The sequence below is a fragment of the Oncorhynchus gorbuscha genome, linkage group LG11 (assembly GCF_021184085.1).
Source record: "Oncorhynchus gorbuscha isolate QuinsamMale2020 ecotype Even-year linkage group LG11, OgorEven_v1.0, whole genome shotgun sequence".
In the NCBI taxonomy this organism is placed as follows: domain Eukaryota; kingdom Metazoa; phylum Chordata; class Actinopteri; order Salmoniformes; family Salmonidae; genus Oncorhynchus; species Oncorhynchus gorbuscha.
The window spans coordinates 10,648,591-10,671,774 of record NC_060183.1 but is presented as its reverse complement, the minus strand read 5'-3'; the positions used below and the strand labels follow the sequence as shown (position 1 = coordinate 10,671,774).

The 23,184-nt window shown below is 43.2% G+C and overlaps 1 protein-coding gene across 2 annotated transcripts; it reads left to right on the top strand.

Annotated features, from left to right (window-relative positions):
* LOC124048096 (WD repeat domain phosphoinositide-interacting protein 3-like) lies at positions 1-15,968 on the top strand. Of its 2 annotated transcripts, XM_046368528.1 has the most exons (11): positions 171-188; positions 1,215-1,289; positions 1,391-1,408; positions 4,037-4,138; positions 4,312-4,399; positions 7,484-7,578; positions 7,786-7,976; positions 12,794-12,879; positions 13,095-13,196; positions 13,516-13,637; positions 14,726-15,968. In XM_046368528.1, exons 4-11 carry the CDS (start codon positions 4,042-4,044, stop codon positions 14,830-14,832), a joined length of 888 nt encoding a protein of 295 aa, XP_046224484.1. In that variant the 5' UTR covers positions 171-188; positions 1,215-1,289; positions 1,391-1,408; positions 4,037-4,041; the 3' UTR covers positions 14,833-15,968. The 2 variants fall into 2 exon arrangements, with proteins under 2 accessions (XP_046224482.1, XP_046224484.1); XM_046368526.1 differs by lacking the exon at positions 1,391-1,408 and having other exon boundaries at positions 1-188.
* The last annotated feature ends 7,216 nt before the right edge of the window (positions 15,969-23,184 follow it).

The window sequence follows — 23,184 nt, the reverse complement described above, 5'->3', positions numbered from 1 at the left end:
CAATAGCTGTGTCAGGCTGTGTTGTTTTTCCTGGCTGCTTGTCTGTGGCACAGGAGGAACGCTAGCTAGCATTCTGTTCAAATTCGGCTAACGGTACGCCTGTGATTATCTGATCGAAGTAATGAATTTATTTCCGTCAAACGCACACGGGAACGGACTCTTGTACGCGGGATTCAACCAGGATCATGGTGAGAAATGGTTTCCTCATCGAAATCGTCTTTGGTTGACAGTTTTTTTTTTGTCGTCGATGCCACGCTACCGACGACGTGTTGAGGCCGGGTGTTAACTTTAAACGTTTTGTCAGCCTTCGCTAGCTGGCTAGTTGTTCTCTAGACATATTAAGTTGTTGTGAAATCGTGATTGGATTGTCATTGTAGAAAACTAAAATAAATGACATGTAACACATTTAGGTGTAACATCATGACCAGAGCGAGTTAAATGTTATGGATCTGTTTGGCTCTTCCATTTGTAGCACTAATATGGTCTGATGTCAAATAAACATCTGCTAAACTTTCGTTAAATGTATGTTGTAAATAGCCAACATAACGTTACTCTTCACTTTACCGTATATACTTGCAGGGGTTGTTAAATGTCCTCATCTTTAGCGTCTCTGTCGTTGACAAGCTAACTATCTTAGCTACATAGTAGCGGTATAGCACAGATGGTTGTAACAAAGATGGTATAACGTTCCCATTTTATCTTGTGGTTATAACGTTAGTTTGACAACTGCTAAACCTGCTAAATAGTTTACATCAAAAGATGGCTAGGTATTTTTTTTATTGAACCTGTTTTTAACTAGGCAGCTCAAGTTGTGAGGGTGGGTGGGTCTGGGTGGCCCCTAGCCAGCTTTTCTTCACTGAGCAGTGAATGAATGGGTCTCCTTCCAAACAAAGAAATGACTGGTAGCTAATATTCAAACACTCTGTTCAATGCCCACTGTGTGTGCCTTCCTCACAGGCAGCATCTGGCCACTGGAGCAGTAGGACAAACTCCAACTCGGATATGATAGAGAGAAAGAACAGGAACAGACAGGACAGACTATGGTTTTCAGTCTCCTAAGTCGACCTTCCATATTATCATGTCGTCTTCGAAGACAGACACGCATTGCGGCACAATGTGATTATCTTGGATTGTTCATACACTGTGTGAATTTGTTTGGACCAAGCTTCGATCAGGGTTGTTCTAACCAATGGTATTTTCTGTGCTCCTTCCAGGATGCTTTGCTTGCGGAATGGAGAATGGGTTTAGAGTGTACAACGCAGACCCACTCAAAGAGAAAGAAAAACAAGGTAAACACATGTCAAGATAATGACCGTACAGCAAATGTGAAACATAACATCCTAATGGTCTATAATAAGTCATGATTCATCATAATGTGTTTTTTCCACAGTTTACTATTGATCAAAAGGTATGGGGTAACCATTCTATTGATATGTAAAGAAACTCAATGGGTGAGTAGCAGTGCTTGCAGTAAATCGAGGCATTTTTGCTGCATACCGGGGCCACAGCATTGTGACAGCGAACTTCCTTCCTGTTCTTGCTGTGTGTGAGACGGATCTGTCTGTGGCTGGATCGGTACTCTAGTTGGATGAGGAGGGCTATATGAGAAAGTTAATCATTCCGCCACTCGGCCCTGCACATGTGACTCCTCACTCCGCACATAACCTGGTCCAAAGTCACTATAGGAAACAACGGCTTACTGTCTTTAGTACTATAGGGAAATTTATTATTTTATATTTTTTTTAATTGAACCTTTATTTAACTAGGCTAGTCAGTTAGAACAAATTCTTATTTACAATGAAGTCCTACCCCGTCCAAACCCGGATGACGCTGGGCCAATTGTGCACCGCACTATGGGACTCCCAATCATGGCCGGTTGTGATACAGCCTGGATTCGAACCAGGGTGTCTGTAGTGACGCCTCGAGCACTGAAATGCAATACCTTAGACCGCTGTGCCGCGCCACTCGGGAGCCTATAGGCCAGGGATAACCTGGTCCTGTTGGGTTTCTGCAGGGTGTGCAGGCTTTTGTTCCAGACCAGTGTTATTTTAAACAAACACTTTTTCTGTTCATTGTCCAACCTTTACCTACAGTGCCTTGCGAAAGTATTCGGCCCCCTTGAACTTTGCGACCTTTTGCCACATTTCAGGCTTCAAACATAAAGATATAAAACTGTATTTTTTTGTGAAGAATCAACAACAAGTGGGACACAATCATGAAGTGGAACAACATTTATTGGATATTTCAAAGTTTTTTAACAAATCAAAAACTGAAAAATTGGGCGTGCAAAATTATTCAGCCCCTTTACTTTCAGTGCAGCAAACTCTCCAGAAGTTCGGTGAGGATCTCTGAATGATCCAATGTTGACCTAAATGACTAATGATGATAAATACAATCCACCTGTGTGTAATCAAGTCTCCGTATAAATGCACCTGCACTGTGATAGTCTCAGCGGTCCGTTAAAAGCGCAGAGAGCATCATGAAGAACAAGGAACACACCAGGCAGGTCCGAGATACTGTTGTGAAGAAGTTTAAAGCCGGATTTGGATACAAAAAGATTTCCCAAGCTTTAAACATCCCAAGGAGCACTGTGCAAGCGATAATATTGAAATGGAAGGAGGATCAGACCACTGCAAATCTACCAAGACCTGGCCGTCCCTCTAAACTTTCAGCTCATACAAGGAGAAGACTGATCAGAGATGCAGCCAAGAGGCCCATGATCACTCTGGATGAACTGCAGAGATCTACAGCTGAGGTGGGACACTCTGTCCATAGGACAACAATCAGTCGTATATTGCACAAATCTGGCCTTTATGGAAGAGTGGCAAGAAGAAAGCTATTTCTTAAAGATATCCATAAAAAGTGTTGTTTAAAGTTTGCCACAAGCCACCTGGGAGACACACCAAACATGTGGAAGAAGGTGCTCTGGTCAGATGAAACCAAAATTGAACTTTTTGGCAACAATGCAAAACGTTATGTTTGGTGTAAAAGCAACACAGCTCATCACCCTGAACACACCATCCCCACTGTCAAACATGGTGGTGGCAGCATCATGGTTTGGGCCTGCTTTTCTTCAGCAGGGACAGGGAAGATGGTTAAAATTGATGGGAAGATGGATGGAGCCAAATACAGGACCATTCTGGAAGAAAACCTGATGGAGTCTGCAAAAGACCTGAGACTGGGACGGAGATTTGTCTTCCAACAAGACAATGATCCAAAACATAAAGCAAAATCTACAATGGAATGGTTCAAAAATAAACATATCCAGGTGTTAGAATGGCCAAGTCAAAGTCCAGACCTGAATCCAATCGAGAATCTGTGGAAAGAACTGAAAACTGCTGTTCACAAATGCTCTCCATCCAACCTCACTGAGCTCGAGCTGTTTTGCAAGGAGGAATGGGAAAAAAATTCAGTCTCTCGATGTGCAAAACTGATAGAGACATACCCCAAGCGACTTACAGCTGTAATCGCAGCAAAAGGTGGCGCTACAAAGTATTAACTTAAGGGGGCTGAATAATTTTTCACGCCCAATTTTTCAGTTTTTGATTTGTTTAAAAAGTTCGAAATATCCAATAAATGTCGTTCCACTTCATGATTATGTCCCACTTGTTGTTGATTCTTCACAAAAAAATACAGTTATATATCTTTATGTTTTGAAGCCTGAAATTTGGCAAAAGGTCGCAAAGTTCAAGGGGGCCGAATACTTTCGCAAGGCACTGTATGTGTGCAGGTGCTAGGCTATTGGGTTTCTGTGAGGCATCATGCATGCTGGGAAGACTTGTTTTAATATGCAGATGGAATGAGTTGTCTGCTATTTACTGTCTGCTACTTTCTTGAAAACGAGTAAAACTATTTAAACCTCCTGATCAGGAGTGTATCTTTCTAGTAACATTTTAGAGATCTTGTCGGAAATAATATTTTGGATAATTGTGGTGGTTTGAGGCAACATCCTTGATTCTCATCGGCTCAGTTTACTTGGCACCTGCCAGATTGACAGCATAATGGCCAATGAGGTGGTTCTGTGTTTGTCTTCCAGAGTTCATGGAGGGCGGGGTCAGCCATGTGGAGATGCTGTTCAGGTGTAACTACCTAGCGCTGGTCGGAGGAGGGAAGAAGCCCAAATATCCACCTAACAAAGGTATGGTGGTTACTGTGTGTGTGGTGCTTGTGTTGAACTTGCCTGTATCTGTACCAGTTATTTCAGTTATTTCTTTACATTTGGTCTGAAACTAGAGACAAACGGCATCATCTCGCTCACGTTAGTCTTCTTGACTCTTGTTAATTCCCACCATGTCCTCTGTTTTCCTCTAGTGATGATCTGGGATGACCTGAAGAAAAAGACGGTTATAGAAATCGAGTTCTCCACGGAGGTCAAAGCAGTGAAGCTTCGAAGGGACAGGTAGGAACACTTGTGTTTCCCTCGGGGTGTTTCGATAAGCAGCGTTGAGTGCCAACACAACCACACATTGGGCGTTTCTCAATACGCATACTACTGTGCTCCCGAGTGCATTCTCCGCAGACGTTTTCCTGAGTACGTTCTGGTGTGGACGAGAGTGTGACGAATGCATAAAACATTCCATTTGAGAAGCACTCACACTCCCCCTACTGTATTACCTCACACTCCCCCTACTGTATTACCTCACACTCCCCCCTACTGTATTACCTCACACTCCCCCCTACTGTATTACCTCACACTCCCCCCTACTGTATTACCTCACACTCCCCCTACTGTATTACCTCACACTCCCCCTACTGTATTACCTCACACTCCCCCTACTGTATTACCTCACACTCCCCCTACTGTATTACCTCACACTCCCCCTACTGTATTACCTCACACCCCCCTACTGTATTACCTCACACTCCCCCTACTGTATTACCTCACACTCCCCCTACTGTATTACCTCACACTCCCCCTACTGTATTACCTCACACTCCCCCTACTGTATTACCTCACACTCCCCCTACTGTATTACCTCACACTCCCCCTACTCGCACTGCTCCTCCCCCTACTGTATTACCTCGCGCTCCCCCTACTGTGCGTCTCACTGGAACCAAAAATCTCCAATTTGGACCAAAGGACAGATTTCCACCGGTCTAATGTCCATTGCTCGTGTTTCTTGGCCCAAGCAAGTCTCTTCTTCTTATTGGTGTCTTTTAGTAGTGGTTTCTTTGCAGCAATTTGACCACGAAGGCCTGATTCACGCAGTCTCTGAACAGTTGATGTTGAGATGTGTCTGTTACTTGATCTCTGTGAAACATTTATTTGGACTGCAATCTGAGGCTGGTAACTCTAATGACCTTGTCCTCTGCAGCAGAGAGAACTCCGGGTCTTCCTTTCCTGTGGCGCTCCTCATGAGAGCCAGTTTCCTCATAGCGCTTGATGGTTTTTGCGACTGCACTTTGAAAGTTTCTCCAAGTAATGATGGACTGTCGTTTCTCTTTGCTTTTTTTTGAGCTGTTCTTGCCATCATTTGGACTCAGCCCTATTTGGTAAAAGACTATCTTCTGTATACCACCTCTACGTTTGCACAACAACTGATTGGCTTAAACACATTAAGAAGGAAAGAAATTCCACAAATTAACTTTTAACAAGGCACACATGTTAATTGAAATGCATTCCAGGTGACCACCTCATGAAGCTGGTTGAGAGAATGCCAAAGGGCGGCAACTTTGAAGAACCTCAAATATATAATATATTTTGATTTACTACATGATTACTATATGATTCCATATGTTATTTTAAAGTTTTGATGTTTTTGCTATTATTCTACAATGTCGAAAATAGTAAAAATAAAGAAAAACCCTTGAATGAATAGGTGTGTATACTTCATAACAATCAGCTAGCTATATGTGAATTGTAATAATGTAGCCAACCAGATAGTTTAACAGGCAAAATGACCTAAAACTAATATTATGCAAGATACAGGTCAAACCTTCGTTGGTAGCTAGCTAACAATTCTTGACTTATTATGGGCTTGTGATCTATGCTGCGTAGGCAGGTAAACATGTCAAAATTAACACAGCATGTATTAACGTATCAAGATAAAAAATATATTATAGACGGGCAACATATGAGATATGAATAGGCAACATTTCACTCCGAAGTTGGAGTTTATTTTCTCTTGCTTCAGCTCAAATAATGTCCGCCATTGATTTCAATACATTTTGCGTTATTTGTACGGGGTTGCGTCATATTTCTGTGCATACATTCCATTGAAGCTTGCATTGATGCATGCTTCAAAATATGTACAATTACGCATCAGAGAAGTGCCCTCCGTGCTCACATACTTGGATTTGGACTCGTGCTCCAACCCTCTCGTGCTCCAACCCTCTCGTGCTCCAACCCTCTCGTGCTCCAACCCTCTCGTGCTCCAGTTTGCGTGCTCAGAGCGCAGTACTAAGCATTTTGAGAAACACCCATTGACTCTAATGTAACTCACATTTTAGTACGAGTTTAACTCTTTGTTTAAGACCAATTAGGATTTACAGTCGTTGTGTTTCATCGTCAATGGCACACAGCGATCACATAAGCATTGCTTACGCGAGTACGCATTTCACTGTTCGTCGACACCTGTTGTTTTACGAAGCATCTGACGAATAAAGTGTCATTTAGTTTGAAGTACTGCAGGCCACTGTATTGGGAATCGAATGAGATATTTAGCTTTAGTTACAGGACAGAGAGGGTGGGAGACGGTACCAGCATTTACATTTTTACATTTGAGTCATTTAGCAGATGCTCTTATCTAGAGCGACAACCCTAATTGTTCCTGTATTAGTGCCTTGCTCACGGGCATATCAACAGATTTTTTTCACCTGGTTGGCTCATGGAATCGAACCAGCCACATTTCGGTTACTGACCCAACGCTCTTAACCACTAGACTACCTGCTGCCTGTAGTAGTACAGTAATAGCAGGCTGTGATTGCACTCCCTCTTCTTAGGCCCAGAACCTGTTGGATTGGCAGTCATTAACATAGTAACTGGTTGGTAATTATACAGTACTAGGTCCCAATGCAGTAATGGTATAACACAGTATAGATCCTTGTTGCTTTTAGAGAGGACTACTCTGGACTTGCCTGAAAAGCAATGACTGTTAAGATGGTCACCTTTTTAGGTAAAGTTAAAGGGTAATGTTAGAAGGTAGTATGTCGGTGTCGGGAGAAATCACATTTTATTTGTCACTTACACATATTTAGCAGATGTTATTGCGGTTGTAGTGAAATGCTTGTGTTCCTAACTCCAACAGTGCAGTCATATCTAACAATTCACACATCTAAAAGTAAAAGAATGGAATTAAGAAATATATAAATATTATGATAAGCAATGTTGCGGTGGCATTGACTAAAATACAGTAGAATAAAGTATATACATACGAAATGAGTAAAGCCAATGTTTTCTTACCAATGTTTCCCCATTGGATTGCTGTATGATAGTGGGCCAGAAATCATTAGCCGAATGTCTCTATCTCTCTTATGTCCTCAGGATCGTTGTGGTCCTGGACTCAATGATCAAAGTGTTCACGTTCACCCACAACCCTCATCAGCTGCATGTATTTGAGACCTGCTATAACCCCAAAGGTCAGTACTACGGACCGACTACTGTCTACTGCAGCTTCCAGACTCCTAACCAGGCTGCTAAATACAATATTAGACATGCTCGTAATTGAAGTAAACAAACAATCTTCACAACAGTGTTATATGGGTGTAATGTGTAGCTTCTCCTCTCATCTCTCCCTCCCTCGCTCTCTCTCTCTCTCTCCCTCCATTTTAATACACTCTCCCCAGGTCTGTGTGTGCTGTGTCCCAACAGTAACAACTCTCTCCTGGCGTTCCCGGGCACCCACTCTGGGCATGTGCAGATCGTAGACCTGGCCAACACCGAGAAGCCTCCAGTGGACATCCCCGCCCATGAGGGGGCGCTGTGCTGCATCGCCCTCAACCTGCAGGGAACCAGGATAGCCACCGCCTCCGAGAAAGTAATACAACCCTTTTTTTAAAATACTCATTGACTAAAGGGACAGTCCATAGTAACAGAGTGAGACTGAGACTCAGATTTATTTTACTTTAAAATGTATGTCAAACAAAAACCAATGATTACAAGGTTAAACCATACAACTCTATGAGCAAGGACTACTTTTAATTATTTCCACTGCAAATTGTACAAAACACATTTGCTTGAAGAACACTGCAGATTCTAAGTTTAGTAACAGAATGACGGCACAAACAACACCAACTGTTATTCTGTTACCAAACTTTGCATTTGAACTGTTCAAGTAAATGGTTTTTGTAAAATTTTCAGTGGAAATAATTAACTATTTTATTGTTTATTTTATTTCCCCTTTATTTAACCAGGTAAGATAGTTGAGAACAAGTTCTCATTTACAACTGCGACCTGGCCAAGATACAGCAAAGCAGAGCGACAAACAAAAACACAGAGTTACACATGGAGTAAACAAACATACAGTCAATAACACAATAGAAAAAGTCTATATACAGTGTGTGCAAATGAGGTAAGATAAGGGAGGTAAGGAAATAAATTGTGGCAAAATAATTACAATTTAGCAATTAAACACTGGAGTGATAGATGTGCAGAGATAAATGTGCAAGTAGAGATACTGGAGTGCAAAGGAGAAGAAAAAAAACAGTACGGGGATGAGGTAGTTGGATGGGCTATGTACAGATGGGCTATGTACGGCTGCAGTGATCTGTGAGCTGCTCTGACAGCTGGTGCTTTTTATTTATTTGATTTATTTCACCTTTATTTAACCAGGTAGGCTAGTTGAGAACAAGTTCTCATTTGCAACTGCGACCTGGCCAAGATAAAGCATAGCAGTGTGAACAGACAACACAGAGTTACACATGGAGTAAACAATTAACAAGTCAATAACATAGTAGAAAAAAAGGGGAGTCTATATACATTGTGTGCAAAAGGCATGAAGAGGTAGGCGAATAATTACAATTTTGCAGATTAACACTGGAGTGATAAATGATCAGATGGTCATGTACAGGTAGAGATATTGGTGTGCAAAAGAGCAGAAAAGTAAATAAATAAAAACAGTATGGGGATGAGGTAGGTAAAAATGGGTGGGCTATTTACCGATAGACTATGTACAGCTGCAGCGATCGGTTAGCTGCTCAGATAGCAGATGTTTGAAGTTGGTGAGGGAGATAAAAGTCTCCAACTTCAGCGATTTTTGCAATTCGTTCCAGTCACAGGCAGCAGAGAACTGGAGCGAAAGGCGGCCAAATGAGGTGTTGGCTTTAGGGATGATCAGTGAGATACACCTGCTGGAGCGTGTGCTACGGATTGGTGTTGCCATCGTGACCAGGGAACTGAGATAAGGCGGAGCTTTACCTAGCATGGACTTGTAGATGACCTGGAGCCAGTGGGTCTGGCGACGAATATGTAGCGAGGGCCAGCCGACTAGAGCATACAGGTCGCAGTGGTGGGTGGTATAAGGTGCTTTAGTGACAAATCGGATGGCACTGTGATAAACTGCATCCAGTTTGCTGAGTAGAGTGTTGGAAGCAATTTTGTAGGTGACATCGCTGAAGTCAAGGATCGGTAGGATAGTCAGTTTTACTAGGGTAAGTTTGGCGGCGTGAGTGAAGGAGGCTTTGTTGCGGAATAGAAAGCTGACTCTAGATTTGATTTTCGATTGGAGATGTTTGATATGAGTCTGGAAGGAGAGTTTACAGTCTAGCCAGACACCTAGGTACTTATAGATGTCCACATATTCAAGGTCGGAACCATCCAGGGTGGTGATGCTGGTCAGGCGTGCGGGTGCAGGCAGCGAACGGTTGAAAAGCATGCATTTGGTTTTACTAGCGTTTAAGAGCAGTTGGCGGCCACGGAAGGAGTGTTGTATGGCATTGAAGCTCGTTTGGAGGTTCGATAGCACAGTGTCCAAGGACGGGCCGGAAGTATATAGAATGGTGTCGTCTGCGTAGAGGTGGATCAGGGAATCGCCCGCAGCAAGAGCAACATCATTGATATATACAGAGAAAAGAGTCGGACCGAGGATTGAACCCTGTGGCACCCCCATAGAGACTGCCAGAGGACCGGACAGCATGCCCTCCGATTTGACACACTGAATTCTATCAGAGAAGTAGTTGGTGAACCAGGCAAGGCCGTCATCCGAAAAACCGCTACTTAAAGTTAGTGAGGGAGATATGAGTCTCCAGTTTCAGTGATTTTTGCAATTCGTTCCAGTTATTGGCGGCAGAGAACTGGAAGGAAAGGTGGCCAAAAGAGGAATCCTAGCAAAGACTTGTAGATGACCTGGAGCCAGTGGGTTTATCGACGAATATGAAGCGAGGGCCAGCCAACGAGAGCATACAGGTTGCAGTGGTGGGTAGTATATGGGGCTTTGGTGACAAAACAGATGGTACTGTGATAAACTGCATCCAGTTTGCTGAGTAGAGTGTTGGAAGCAATTTTGTAGGTGACATCGCTGAAGTCCAAGATCGGCAGGATAGTCAGTTTTACAAGGGTATGTTTGGCAGCATGAGTGAAGGAGGCTTTGTTGCGAAATATCAAGCCTATACTAGAATTAATTTTGGATTGGAGATGCTTGATGTGAGTTTGGAAGCAGAGTTCACAGTCTAACCAGACATTTAGGTATTTGTAGTTATCCACATATTCTAAGTCAGAACCGTCCAGAATAGTGATGCTGGACGGGCGGGCAGGCGCGGGCAGCGGTCTGTTGAAAAGCATGCATTTAAAGGAGAGTTGTATGGCATTGAAGCTCGTCTGGAGGTTAGTATCCAAACACAGTATCCAAAGAAGGGCCAGAAGTATACAGAATGGTGTCATCTGCGTAGAGGTGGATCAGAGAATCATTATCAGCAGCAAGAGCGACATCATTGATATATACAGAGAAAATAGTCTATGGTGAACCCTGTGGCACCCCCATAGAGACTGCCAGAGGTCCGGACATCAGGCCCTCCGATTTGACACACAGAACTCTGTCTGAGAAGTAGTTGGTGAACCAGGCGAGGCATTCATATGAGAAACCAAGGCTGTTGAGTCTGCCAATATGAATGTGGTGATTGACATAGTTGGAAGCCTTGGCCAGGTTGATGAATACAGCTGCACAGTATTGTATTTTATCGATGGCGGTTATGATATCGTTTAGGACCTTGAGCGTGGCTGAGGTGAAACCATGACCAGCTCGGAAGCCAGATTGCATAGCGGAGAGGGTACGGTTGAATTCGAAATGGTCAGTGATCTGTTTGTTAACTTGGCTTTCGAAGACCTTAGAAAGGCAGGGTAGGATAGATATAGGTCTGTAGCAGTTTGGGTCTAGAGTGTCTTCCCTTTGAAAAGGGGAATGACCGCGGCAGCTTTCCAATCTTTGGGATCTCAGACGATATGAAAGAGAGTTTGAACAGACTAGTAATAGGGGATGCAACAATTTCGGTGGATAACTTTAGAAAGAGAGGGTCCAGATTGTCTAGTCAGTCTGATTTGTAGGTGTCCAGTTTTTGCAGCTCTTTTAGAACATCTGGTATCTGGATTTGGGAGAAGGAGAAATGGGGGAGGCTTGGGCAAGTTGCTGTGGGGGGTGCATGGCTGTTGACCGGGGTAGGGGTAGCCAGGTGGAAAGCATGGCCAGCCGTAGAAAAATGCTTATTGAAATTCTCAATTATCACTACTCCTGGGTTTAGACGGTACCTTTTTTTTCTCTACAACTGGTTGTCATGGTTGCTTGTAGATGTGGTGTACCAACTCCCACCTGGTTGTCATGGTTGCTTGTAGACAAAGCATACCAACTCCCAACTGGTTGTCATGGTTGCTTGTAGACGAAGCATACCAACTCCCAACTGGTTGTCATGGTTGCTTGTAGACAAAGCATACCAACTCTCAACTGGTTGTCATGGTTGATTGTAGACGAAGCGTACCAACTCCCAACTGGTTGTCATGGTTGCTTGTAGACGAAGCGTACCAACTCCCAACTGGTTGTCATGGTTGCTTGTAGATGAGGCGTATCCAACTCCCACCTGGTTGTCATGGTTGCTTGTAGACGAGGTGTAACCAACTCCCACCTGGTTGTCATGGTTGCTTGTAGATGAGGCGTAACCAACTCCCACCTGGTTGTCATGGTTGCTTGTAGATGAGGCGTACCAACTCCCTCCTGGTTGTCATGGTTGCTTGTAGAGGAGGCATAACCAACTCCCACCTGCTTGTCATGGTTGCTTGTAGATGAGGCGTACCAACTCCCACCTGGTTGTCATGGTTGCTTGTAGACCAGGCATAACCAACTCCCAACTGGTTGTCATGGTTGCTTGTAGACGAGGCGTAACCAACTCCCACCTGGTTGTCATGGTTGCTTGTAGACGAGGCGTAACCAACTCCCACCTGGTTGTCATGGTTGCTTGTAGACGAGGCGTAACCAACTCCCACCTGGTTGTCATGGTTGCTTGTAGACCAGGCGTAACCAACTCCCACCTGGTTGTCATGGTTGCTTGTAGACCAGGCGTAACCAACTCCCACCTGGTTGTCATGGTTGCTTGTAGACCAGGCGTAACCAACTCCCACCTGGTTGTCATGGTTGCTTGTAGACCAGGCGTAACCAACTCCCACCTGGTTGTCATGGTTGCTTGTAGACCAGGCGTAACCAACTCCCACCTGGTTGTCATGGTTGCTTGTAGACCAGGCGTAACCAACTCCCACCTGGTTGTCATGGTTGCTTGTAGACCAGGCGTAACCAACTCCCACCTGGTTGTCATGGTTGCTTGTAGACGAGGCGTACCAACTCTCAACACCGTATCTCTCTTTATTTCTCTCCAGGGAACCCTGATCAGAATATTTGACACCATGGCAGGTCACCTGATTCAGGAGTTGAGGCGGGGGTCACAGGCCGCTAACATCTACTGGTGAGAACATCCAACCAACCTGGGTCTCTTCTTCACCTGATATTAGATGTGACAAATGAACTAACGTTTCCATTTTGAGTCATTTAAGCAGATGTTCTGATCCAGAGTGACTTACAGAGTGCATCTGAAGGTTGTTTGGTGCGACGACCTCATATTAGTCATAGTAAGTTGTTGTTCTAGTCCTGATTGGTATCCCTCTGTTCCCCGTTCCCCAGCATCAACTTCAACCAGGACGCGTCCCTCATCTGTCTGTCTAGTGACCATGGTACAGTCCACATATTCGCTGCAGAGGACCCCAAGAGGAACAAACAGTCCAGGTCTGTCTGATTTGTCACCTCTCTATGCACTTTTTGACTGGAGCTCTTAAAAGGTCCAAATACTGCAACATTGATCATAGATTAAAGTACTGCCTTGGTGCCAGTGGTGATGAAGCTCTTTTTGAGAGAACTATCTATATTATTGACTGTTCAATGATATACACCATTTTTGGAAGAGTAACTTTGAAGTGAGCACATTTGTTTTCCAATGGTAATCTATAAACCAGACACCATTCCAAACCCCTTCCCGAATCCTTGTTTTGTTTCCTATAAATTCAAAACCCATTCCCGAATCATTGTTGTTTCCTTTTATCCTTAGCTTAGCCTCTGCTAGTTTCCTTCCTAAGTACTTCAGCTCCAAGTGGAGTTTCTCCAAGTTCCAGGTTCCATCAAATTCGCCGTGTGTGTGTGCCTTTGGAACAGAACCCAACTCTGTCATAGGTGTGGTGTGTGTGTGTGTGTGTGTGTGTGTGTGTGTGTATGGATGGTAGTGTTGCTCTCTGTGTACATGGAACAGAGCCCAGTGCAGTCATAAATTAGTCATACTCCAGCTACTTCCTGCTTCCTGTCCAGTGTCTGTAAACACATTCATCTGGACATTTCTTCAATGTTGACTCATTTGATTGTTGACCTGACACGACTCATTTGATTGTTTTATTGTTGACATAATTTTAGACTTTGAGCGGGAAACTGTGTTCTTAGATTTGTACATACTTTTGTGCCAACCAGAAGAAAAAAAATGTTTTTTTGACTTTGAGGATATAGCTGATGTATATTCTCTTATTGCGCCACTCTCTCTCGCTTTCTCTCTCTCGCTCTCTCGCTCTCTCGCTCTTTCGCTCTCTCTCTCACTCTCTCTCTTTCTCTCTCTCACTCTTTCTCTCTTTCTCTCTTTCTCTCTCGCTTCTCTCTCTCTCGCTCTCTCTTTCTCTCTTTCTCTCTCTTTCGCTCTCTCGCTCTCTCGCTCTCTCGCTCTCTCTTTCTCTCTTTCTCTCTCTCTTTCTCTCTCTCGCTCTCTTTCTCTCTCTCGCTCTCTCTTTCTCTCTCTCGCTTCTCTCTCGCTCTCTCGCTCTCTCTTTCTCTCTCTCGCTCTCTCTTCGCTCTCTCTCTCGCTCTCTCTCTCGCTCTCTCTCTCGCTCTCTCGCTCTCTCTCTCGCTCTCTTTCTCGCTCTCTTTCTCGCTCTCTTTCTCGCTCTCTCTCGCTCTCTTTCTCGCTCTCTTTCTCGCTCTCTTTCTCGCTCTCTTTCTCGCTCTCTTTCTCGCTCTCTTTTCGCTCTCGCTCTCTTTCTCGCTCTCTTTCTCGCTCTCTTTCTCGCTCTCTTTCTCGCTCTCTTTCTCGCTCTCTTTCTCGCTCTCTTTCTCGCTCTCTTTCTCGCTCTCTTTCTCGCTCTCTTTCTCGCTCTCTTTCTCGCTCTCTTTCTCGCTCTTTCTCTCTCTTTCTCTCTCTTTCTCTCTCTTTCTCTCTCTTTCTCTCTCTCTCTCTCTCTCTCTCTCTCTTTCTCTTTCTCTCTCTCTTTCTCTCATATCAGCCATTTGTGCTGACGGCAGCTACTACAAGTTCCTGTTCAACCCGAAGGGGGAGTGTTCCCGAGACGTCTACGCCCAGTTCCTGGAGATGACTGATGAGAAGATCTGACCTTTAACCCAGACTCCTCCTGCAGACAGACAGATGTGTGTTTTATTTTCTGGAGCAGGAGGACAAGGGGGATGGACAGGAGGAGGTTAGGTGTCTCTGCTCACCCAGTGCTGTTAGACTCTCAATGGAGAGAGGGAGACCGCCTTAGAAACGACAAGACGGATGGAGGGAGCGATGAATGAAGTCAATGTCCTCTCTGACACAAACTACTTAGAGACCATCCTTGAACAACTAGCAAAGGACAGACCGATGGACAGACTGTCACCTGGACCTTGTTGTCCTGCTACTCTGAGAACCAAACGGAAATGTATTTTTGTTGCTTTTTAAAGATGTCTTCCGTGGAATTTACAATGATCGGTTGATTATTCTGGTTCTTTTTTTTAAAAGGCGTATTGCGTTAATTCCAATAGGTATATACATAGAAAAATAAATATTGTAAACTAACACCACCTAATCTAACTATAGGGAGTGCCTCTGAGCTGAATCTATATTGGAGTGTGTATATACTCGCATATGTGCCTTCAGGAAGTATTCATAACCTTTGACTTATTTCTCATTTTGTTGTTACAGCCTGAATTATAAATTGATTAAATATATCATTTACATTACATTTAAGTCATTTAGCAGACGCTCTTATCCAGAGCGACTTACACTTACATATATATATATATTTTTACACACAATACCTCATAAGTGAAAACATGTTTTTAGAAATGTTTGCAAATATAAAATTTAATGCAGATATTTCTAATTTACGTAAGTAGTCACACCCCTGAGTCAATTCTTTGTAGAAGCACCTTTTGACAGTGATTACAGCTGTGAGTCTTTCTGGGTACGTCTCTTAAGAACATTCCACACCTGGATTGTGCAACATTTGCTCGTTATTCATTTTCAAAATGTTTCAAACTCTCAAATTGGTTGTTGATTGTTGCTAGACATCCATTTTCAGGTCTTGCCATAGATTTTCAAGTAGATTTAAGTCAAAACACCAACTCAGCCACTCAGTTACATTCACTGTCTTCTTGGTAAGCAACTCCAGTGTAGATTTGTCCTTGTGTTTTAGGTTATTGTCCTGCTGAAAGGTGAATTCATCTCCCAGTGTCTGGTGGAAAGCAGACTGAACCCCAGTCCTTAACAATTACAATCATACCCATAACATGATGCAGCCACCACTATGCTTGAAAATATGGAGAGTGGTACTCAGTAATGTGTTATGTTTGGGGCAAATCCAACACTTTGTATTCAGGACAAAAATGTAATTGCTGAGCCTCATGTTTTGCAGGTAATTAGTTTAGTGTCTTGTTACAAACATAATACAAATTTTCCAAAACATGCATCATCTACAGGCTTCCTTATTATCACTCTGTCAATTAGGTTAGTATTGTGGAGTAACTGCAATGTGTTTGATTAATCCTCAGTGTTCTCCTATCACAGCCATTAAACTAACTGTTTTAAGGTCACTATTGGCCTCATGGTGAAATCCCTGATTAGTTTCCTTTCTCTCTGGCAACTGAGTTAGTGACTGGGTGTATTAATACACTATCCAGAATGTAATTAATAACTTCACCGTGCTCAAAGGGATATTCAAAGTCTACTTTAAATGTTTGTTTTTTTACCCATCTACCAATAGGTGCCCTTCTTTACAAGGTGTTAGAAAACCCCCCTGGTGTTTGTGGGTGAATCTGTGTTTGAAATTCACTGCTCGACCTTACAATTATCTGTATGTGTGGGGTACAGAGATGAGGTAGTCATTTCAAAATAATGTTAAACACTCATTGCACACAGAGCGAGTCTATGCAACGTAGTATGTGACATGATTAAGCACATTTTTACTCCTGAAAGTATTTAGGCTTGTCATAACGAAGTGTTTGACTCAAGACATTTTGGTTTTAATTTGTAAACATTTCCGCTTGCACATTTTGGGGTATTGTGGTTAAGCCAGTGACAAACAAATCTCAATTTAATAAATGTTTTATTCTGGCTGTAACACACAATGTGGACAAAATCAAAGGGCATGAATACTTCGTGAAGGCACTGATATGCATATTTGGGTGGGATTTCACAAAGGAAGATCTTTGAGTTTGAGCCAGGTGGGTAAACACTTAGAAACAGCTTTCTTCCTACGGTTGAAGAAACGAGTCACCCATTAAGGGGTGGCAGGTAGCCTAGTGGTTAGAGCATTGGGCCACTAACCCGAAAGGTTGCTGGATCGTATCCCTGAGCTGACATGGTCAAAAATCTGTTGTCCTGCCCCTGGACAAGGCAGGACAACCCACTGTTCCCCAGTAGGACGTCATTGTAAATAAGAATGTGTTCTTAACTGACTTGCCTCGTTAAATTGAAAAAAGTTCATATTTTTCACATGATTTTTTTTTTTTTTTTAATCTTGATTTACGGTGGTTTCTGGTTAACCTCAGGGATTCCTCTTGGTGAAACCTCACCCTGGTAGAGTTTAGCTTCGCTGTATAAACACAAAGAATGCGCCAGACTGAACACGTGTTACCGTAGAAGAAGAAGAGATCTCATGGTAATGAATGTTTCGCTTTTCCTGACATTTCATGTTGTAGCTTACTATGTATATATGTACGTGTAATATCCTTGATGTGAGTCTCGCCCTCCTTGTGGAGAGGGAAATGTATTATTTACAACTCTAATTAGTACCTATAAAGCACTGATTTGGGGCTAGATTCAATCCCATCGCCCCTTTTTGGGCTATGCACCTTTTTTAAAGGCAACATTTCCGTGTTCGAGGAGACCGCATCCGTGGTAAATGCTGCATGTGTCGGCTCAATCGGAAATGTATGTCAATCGCGTTATAACACAGCTCTTCCGCGGTACGGATTGAATCTAGGCCCAAGTACTTTGATCTTTACATTTGAGTTTTGAGCATAATCAAAGTCGGGCAACTTGATCAGTCTCTGATGATTTTCAATGATGCGTATGTTCCTAATTCTTTCAAAGAAACCAATGTTTATCATGCATCCGTTCCTGAATGAATACAACCGTTTTCCCAGAACCAAGCCGTCCCAGTCATTGTGGAAACTGCTGCAGTATTCTGCCGTGATCAAAGTGCATTTCCACCCCCTTATGAAAGTCTTACGAGTGACACATTCTAGCTGAATTAAACCAAAATCCACTTCCTTGTGTGACTGAATTACACACCCATTCCTTTTTGGTGAGGTTTAATTGGCTGGTGTCGTTTGCCTCTTGAAGAGAGAAGTCTCTTCTGCTTGCTCACTAGGGCCAGCTTTAGCAAGCTTCTGCATATGTTAGCTGATCTAATACATGATGGTAACATTTGTGGATCGACAAGCAGTATTGACTTTAGAGCCTATCTCATGTTGGTCACAGTATCAGGTCCAGCTTTTTGGCCCATGTATGTGACCTTACAATGCAGTACTACAATGTCTTTTTCTGTATCTTTCAGTATGTTTCTGATTTGTCCGACGCACATTTCTCTTTCATTTTGAATTGAATGGGATCCGCTTTCTGAATGCATTTCATTTGTTGCATCCAGCTCTGATTGTACATATGTCGGGGGAATTTAATCCCCACACACACACACACACACACACTATGCTGCCATTTAACTACATATGGACGCGGCACAAACTCTCCTGTTTATGTGACACATTCAAAATGATTGTAAAATCCTGCATTTAAATTTGTAAATAAAATGTCATGTCCGTATGCACATTTGTACATGACCCGGGGTACTGTGTGTAACTTAAAGGTAGTGTGTGAACTCGGTTTAAGGCAGTGGTGTAATCTGTTTTAGTATGTTTTGGCATCATATGCATTCACAATGCATTTAGTTTAGAAGGAACCATGCTTGGTCTGAAAAGAACTACCCAAGCCCTCCGCTAGCCAGCTGTTAACTACTCCCCTAGCCAGCTGTTAATCTCTCCCCTAGCCAGCTGTTAACCCCTCCCCTAGCCGGCTGTTAACCCCTCCCCTAGCCAGCTGTTAACCCCTCCCCTAGCCAGCTGTTAACCCCTCCCCTAGCCCGCTGTTAACCCCTCCCCTAGCCCGCTGTTAACCCCTCCCCTAGCCCTCTGTTTACCCCTCCACTGGCCAGCTGTTAACCCCTCCCCTTAGCCCTCTGTTAACCCCTCCCCTTAGCCCTCTGTTAACCCCTCCCCTAATATGTTTCTAAACATTTCTACATTAATGTGGATGCTACCATGATCACGGATAATCCTGAATGACGCACAAATAAAATACCCCCATGGCTGTTGACCTCTCACCATACCAATGAGGTTAGCATTTTTTTTATTGTGAGGGGGGGTTATGATATTTGTGCATCTAACTTTCTCACTCATTCACAATTTATTCAGGATTAATGTAGAAATGTTTAGAAACATATAACATTTTTACAATAAGGGACTCCAAAATGACACAATATATTATGTACCATTCATTTATATTGGGAACAAATTATCTGACAAACAAAACAAACAGAAACTGCATCCAAAAAGTTTGTAAAGTAACAAGAAAAAGTACAGTAACGTGCTATGAATATGGAACCAAATACTAAACTTTTGACTACTTTAATACACATAAGTGGGTTTGTCCTTCAAATGGGAGGACCATGTACAAAAAGTGCTGTAATTTGTTAACGGTTCAACCGAGGTGGATGGAAATACCCTCATGTTAAAGCTGACAATCTGAACTTTAACCTCATAGTCATTGTATCGTTTCAAATCCAAAGTGCTGGAATACAGAGCCAAAACAACAACAAATGTGTCACTATCTCCTCTCTTCTGGGAAGGCTGTCCACTAGATGTTGGAACATTACTGCTATAACAGCCTCCTCTCTTCTGGGAAGGCTGTCCACTAGATGTTGGAACATTACTGCTATAACAGCCTCCTCTCTTCTGGGGAGGCTGTCCACTAGATGTTGGAACATTGCTGCTATAACAGCCTCCTCTCTTCTGGGAAGGCTTTCCACTAGATGTTGGAACATTGCTGCTATAACAGCCTCCTCTCTTCTGGGAAGGCTTTCCACTAGATGTTGGAACATTACTGCTATAACAGCCTCCACTCTTCTGGGAAGGCTGTCCACTAGATGTTGGAACATTACTGCTATAACAGCCTCCACTCTTCTGGGGAGGCTGTCCACTATTAATGTGGACGATTAGACCCTGGCTCGCAGTCAGCGTTTCAATTCATCCCAAAGGTGTTCGATGGGGTTGAGATCATGACTGTGCAGGCCAGTCAAGTTCTCCCACACCAATCTTGATAAAACATTTTTGTATGGACCTCGCTTTGTGCATGGGGTCAATGTCATGCTGAAACAGGAAAGGGGTTCCCCAAACGGTTGCCACAAAGTTGGAAGCACAGAATAGTCTAGAATGTCATTGTATGCTATAGCGTTAAGATTTCCCTTCACTGGAACTAAAGGGGCATAGCCTGAACCATGAAAAACAGCCCCAGACAATTATTCCTCCCCCAGCAAACTTTACAGTTGGCACAATGCATTGGTGCAGGTAACATTCTCCTGGCATCCGCCAAACCCAGAATCGTCCATCGGACTGCAAGATGGTGAAGCGTGATTCATCACTCCAGAGAACGTGTTTCCACTGATCCAATGGCGGCAGGATTTACACAGCTCCAGCCAACGCTTGGCATTGTGCATGGTGATCTTAAGCTTGTGTGCGGCTGCTCGGCCATGGAAACCCATTTCATGAAACTCTCGATGAACAGTTCTTGGGCTGACGTTGCTTCCAGAGGCAGACAAACTGACTTGTTGAAAAGCTGGCATCCTATGACGGTGCCACATTGAAAGTCACTGAGCTCTTCAGCAAGGCCATTCTACTGGCAATGTTTGTCTATGGAGATTGCATGGCTGTGTACCCAATTTTATACACCTGTCAGCAACAAGTGTGGCTGAAATTGTCGAAGGGGTGTCCACATCCTTTTGTACAGTTGAAGTCGGAAGTTTGCATACACTTTAGCCAAATACATTTAAACTCAGTTTTTCCACAATTCCTGACATTTAATCCAAGTAAACATTCCTTGTATTAGGTCACCACTTTATTTTAAGAATGTCAAATGTCTGAATAATAGTAGAGAGAATTATTTATTTCAGCTTTTATTTCTTTCATCACATTCCCAGTGGGGCAGAAGTTTCAATACACTCAATTAGTATTTGGTAGCATTGCCTTCAAATTGTTTAATTTGGGTCAAATGTTTCAGGTAGCCTTCCACAAGCTCCAACACAATATGTTGGGTGAATTTTGGCCCATTCCTCCTGACAGAGCTGGTGTAACTGAATCAGGTTTGTAGGCCTCCTTGCTCGCACACGCTTTTTCAGTTCTGCCCGCAAATTTTCTATAGGATTGAGGTCAGGGCTTTGTGGTGGCAACTCCAATACTTGACTTTGTTTTCCTTAAGCCATTTTGCTACAACTTTGGAAGTATGCTTGGGGTCATTGTCCATTTGGAAGACCCATTTGCGACCAAGCTTTAACTTCCTGACTGATGTTTTGAGATGTTGCTTCAATATATCCACATAATTTTCCTTCCTCATGAAGCCATCTATTTTGTGAAGTGCACCAGTCCCTCCTGCAGCAAAGCACCCCACAACATGATGCTGCCACCCTGTGCTTCACGGTTGGTATGGTGTTCTTTGGCTTGCAAGCCTCCTCCTTTCTCCTCCAAACATAACAATGGTCATTATGGCCTAACAGTTGTATTTTGTTTCATAACATTACATTACATTTAAGTCATTTAGCAGATGCTCTTATCCAGAGCGACTTACAAGACAAGAGGACATTTCTCCAAAAGGTACGATCTTTGTCGCCATGAGCATTTGCAAACCGTAGTCTGTTTTTTATGGCGGTTTTGGAGCAGTGGCTTCTTCCTTGCTGAGCGGCCTTTCAGGTTATGTCGATATTGAACTCGATTTACTGTGGATATAGATACTTTTTTACCTGTTTCCTCCAGCATCTACACAAGGTCCTTTGCTATTGTTCTGGGATTGATTACTCTTTGCACCAAAGTACGTTCATCTCTAGGAGACAGAACGTGTCTCCTTCCTAAGCGGTATGGCGGCTGTGTAGTTCCATGGTGTTTATACTTGCGTATTATTGTTTGTATAGATGCACATGGTACCTTCAGGCGTTTGGAAATTGCTCCCAAGGATGAACTGGACTTGTGGAGGTCTACAATTTTCTTTCTGAGGTCTTGGCTAATTTCTTTTGATTTTCCCATGATGTCAAGCAAAGAGGCACTGAGTTTGAAGGTAGGCCTTGAAATACATCCAGGTACACCTCCAATTGACTCACATGATGTCAATTAGCCTATCAGAAGCTTCTAAAGCCATGATATCATTTTCTGGAATTTTCCTAGCTGTTTAAAGGCACAGTCAACTAGTGTATACACATTTCTGACCCACTGGAATTGTGATACAGTGAATTATAAGTTTAATAATCTTTAGGTAAACAATGGTTGGAAAAATTACTTGTGTCATGAACAAAGTAGATATCCTAACCGACTTGCTATAGTTTGTTAACAAGATATTTGTGGAGTGATTGAAAAACGAGTTTTAATAACTCCAACCTAAGTGTGTGTAAACTTCCGACTCCAACTGTACATATAGTGTAAGTGGTCCAGTTGGTTCTCGTATACATTACATGACGGATCCTCATGGGGGAAGTTCATGGCTACGTCCAAAATGGCTCCCTAGTCCCTATATAGGGCACTACTTTTTTATTTTTACCCAATTCTTCTCGAAATTTTGTGATTACTCTGCCGTAATCACTCCTCTTTCACCCCAGCTGCCAAACTAACCCTGAATTTATTGATCGCCAGGTGAGGGTGCTTTCGAGCGGCTAGATGTTCTTTACCATTCCTTACAGGACACATCACTGCACTCCATATTCCTCTGTAAATCTCTGTATACCTGTCGCAAGACCCACTGGTTGATGCTGATTTACAACACCCTCTTAGGCCTCACTCCCCCCTATCTGAGATACCTACTGCAGCCCTCATCCTCCACATACAACTGTTCTGCCAGTCACATTCTGTTAAGGGTCCTCAAAGCACACATCCCTGGGTCGCTCCTCTTTTCAGTTCGCTGCAGCTAGCGGCTGGAACGAGCTGCAACAAACACTCAAACTGGACAGTTTCATCTCAATCTCTTTATTCAAAGACTCAATCACAGACACTCTTACTGATGGTTGTGGCTGCTTTGTGTGATGTATTGTTGTCTCTACCTTCCCTTTGTGCTGTTGTCTGTGCCCAACAATGTTTGTACCATGTTTTGCGCTGCTACCATGCTGTGTTGCTGCCACGCTATGTTGTGGCCTTGGGTCTGTCTTTATGTGGTGTTGTGGTCTCTTGTGATGTT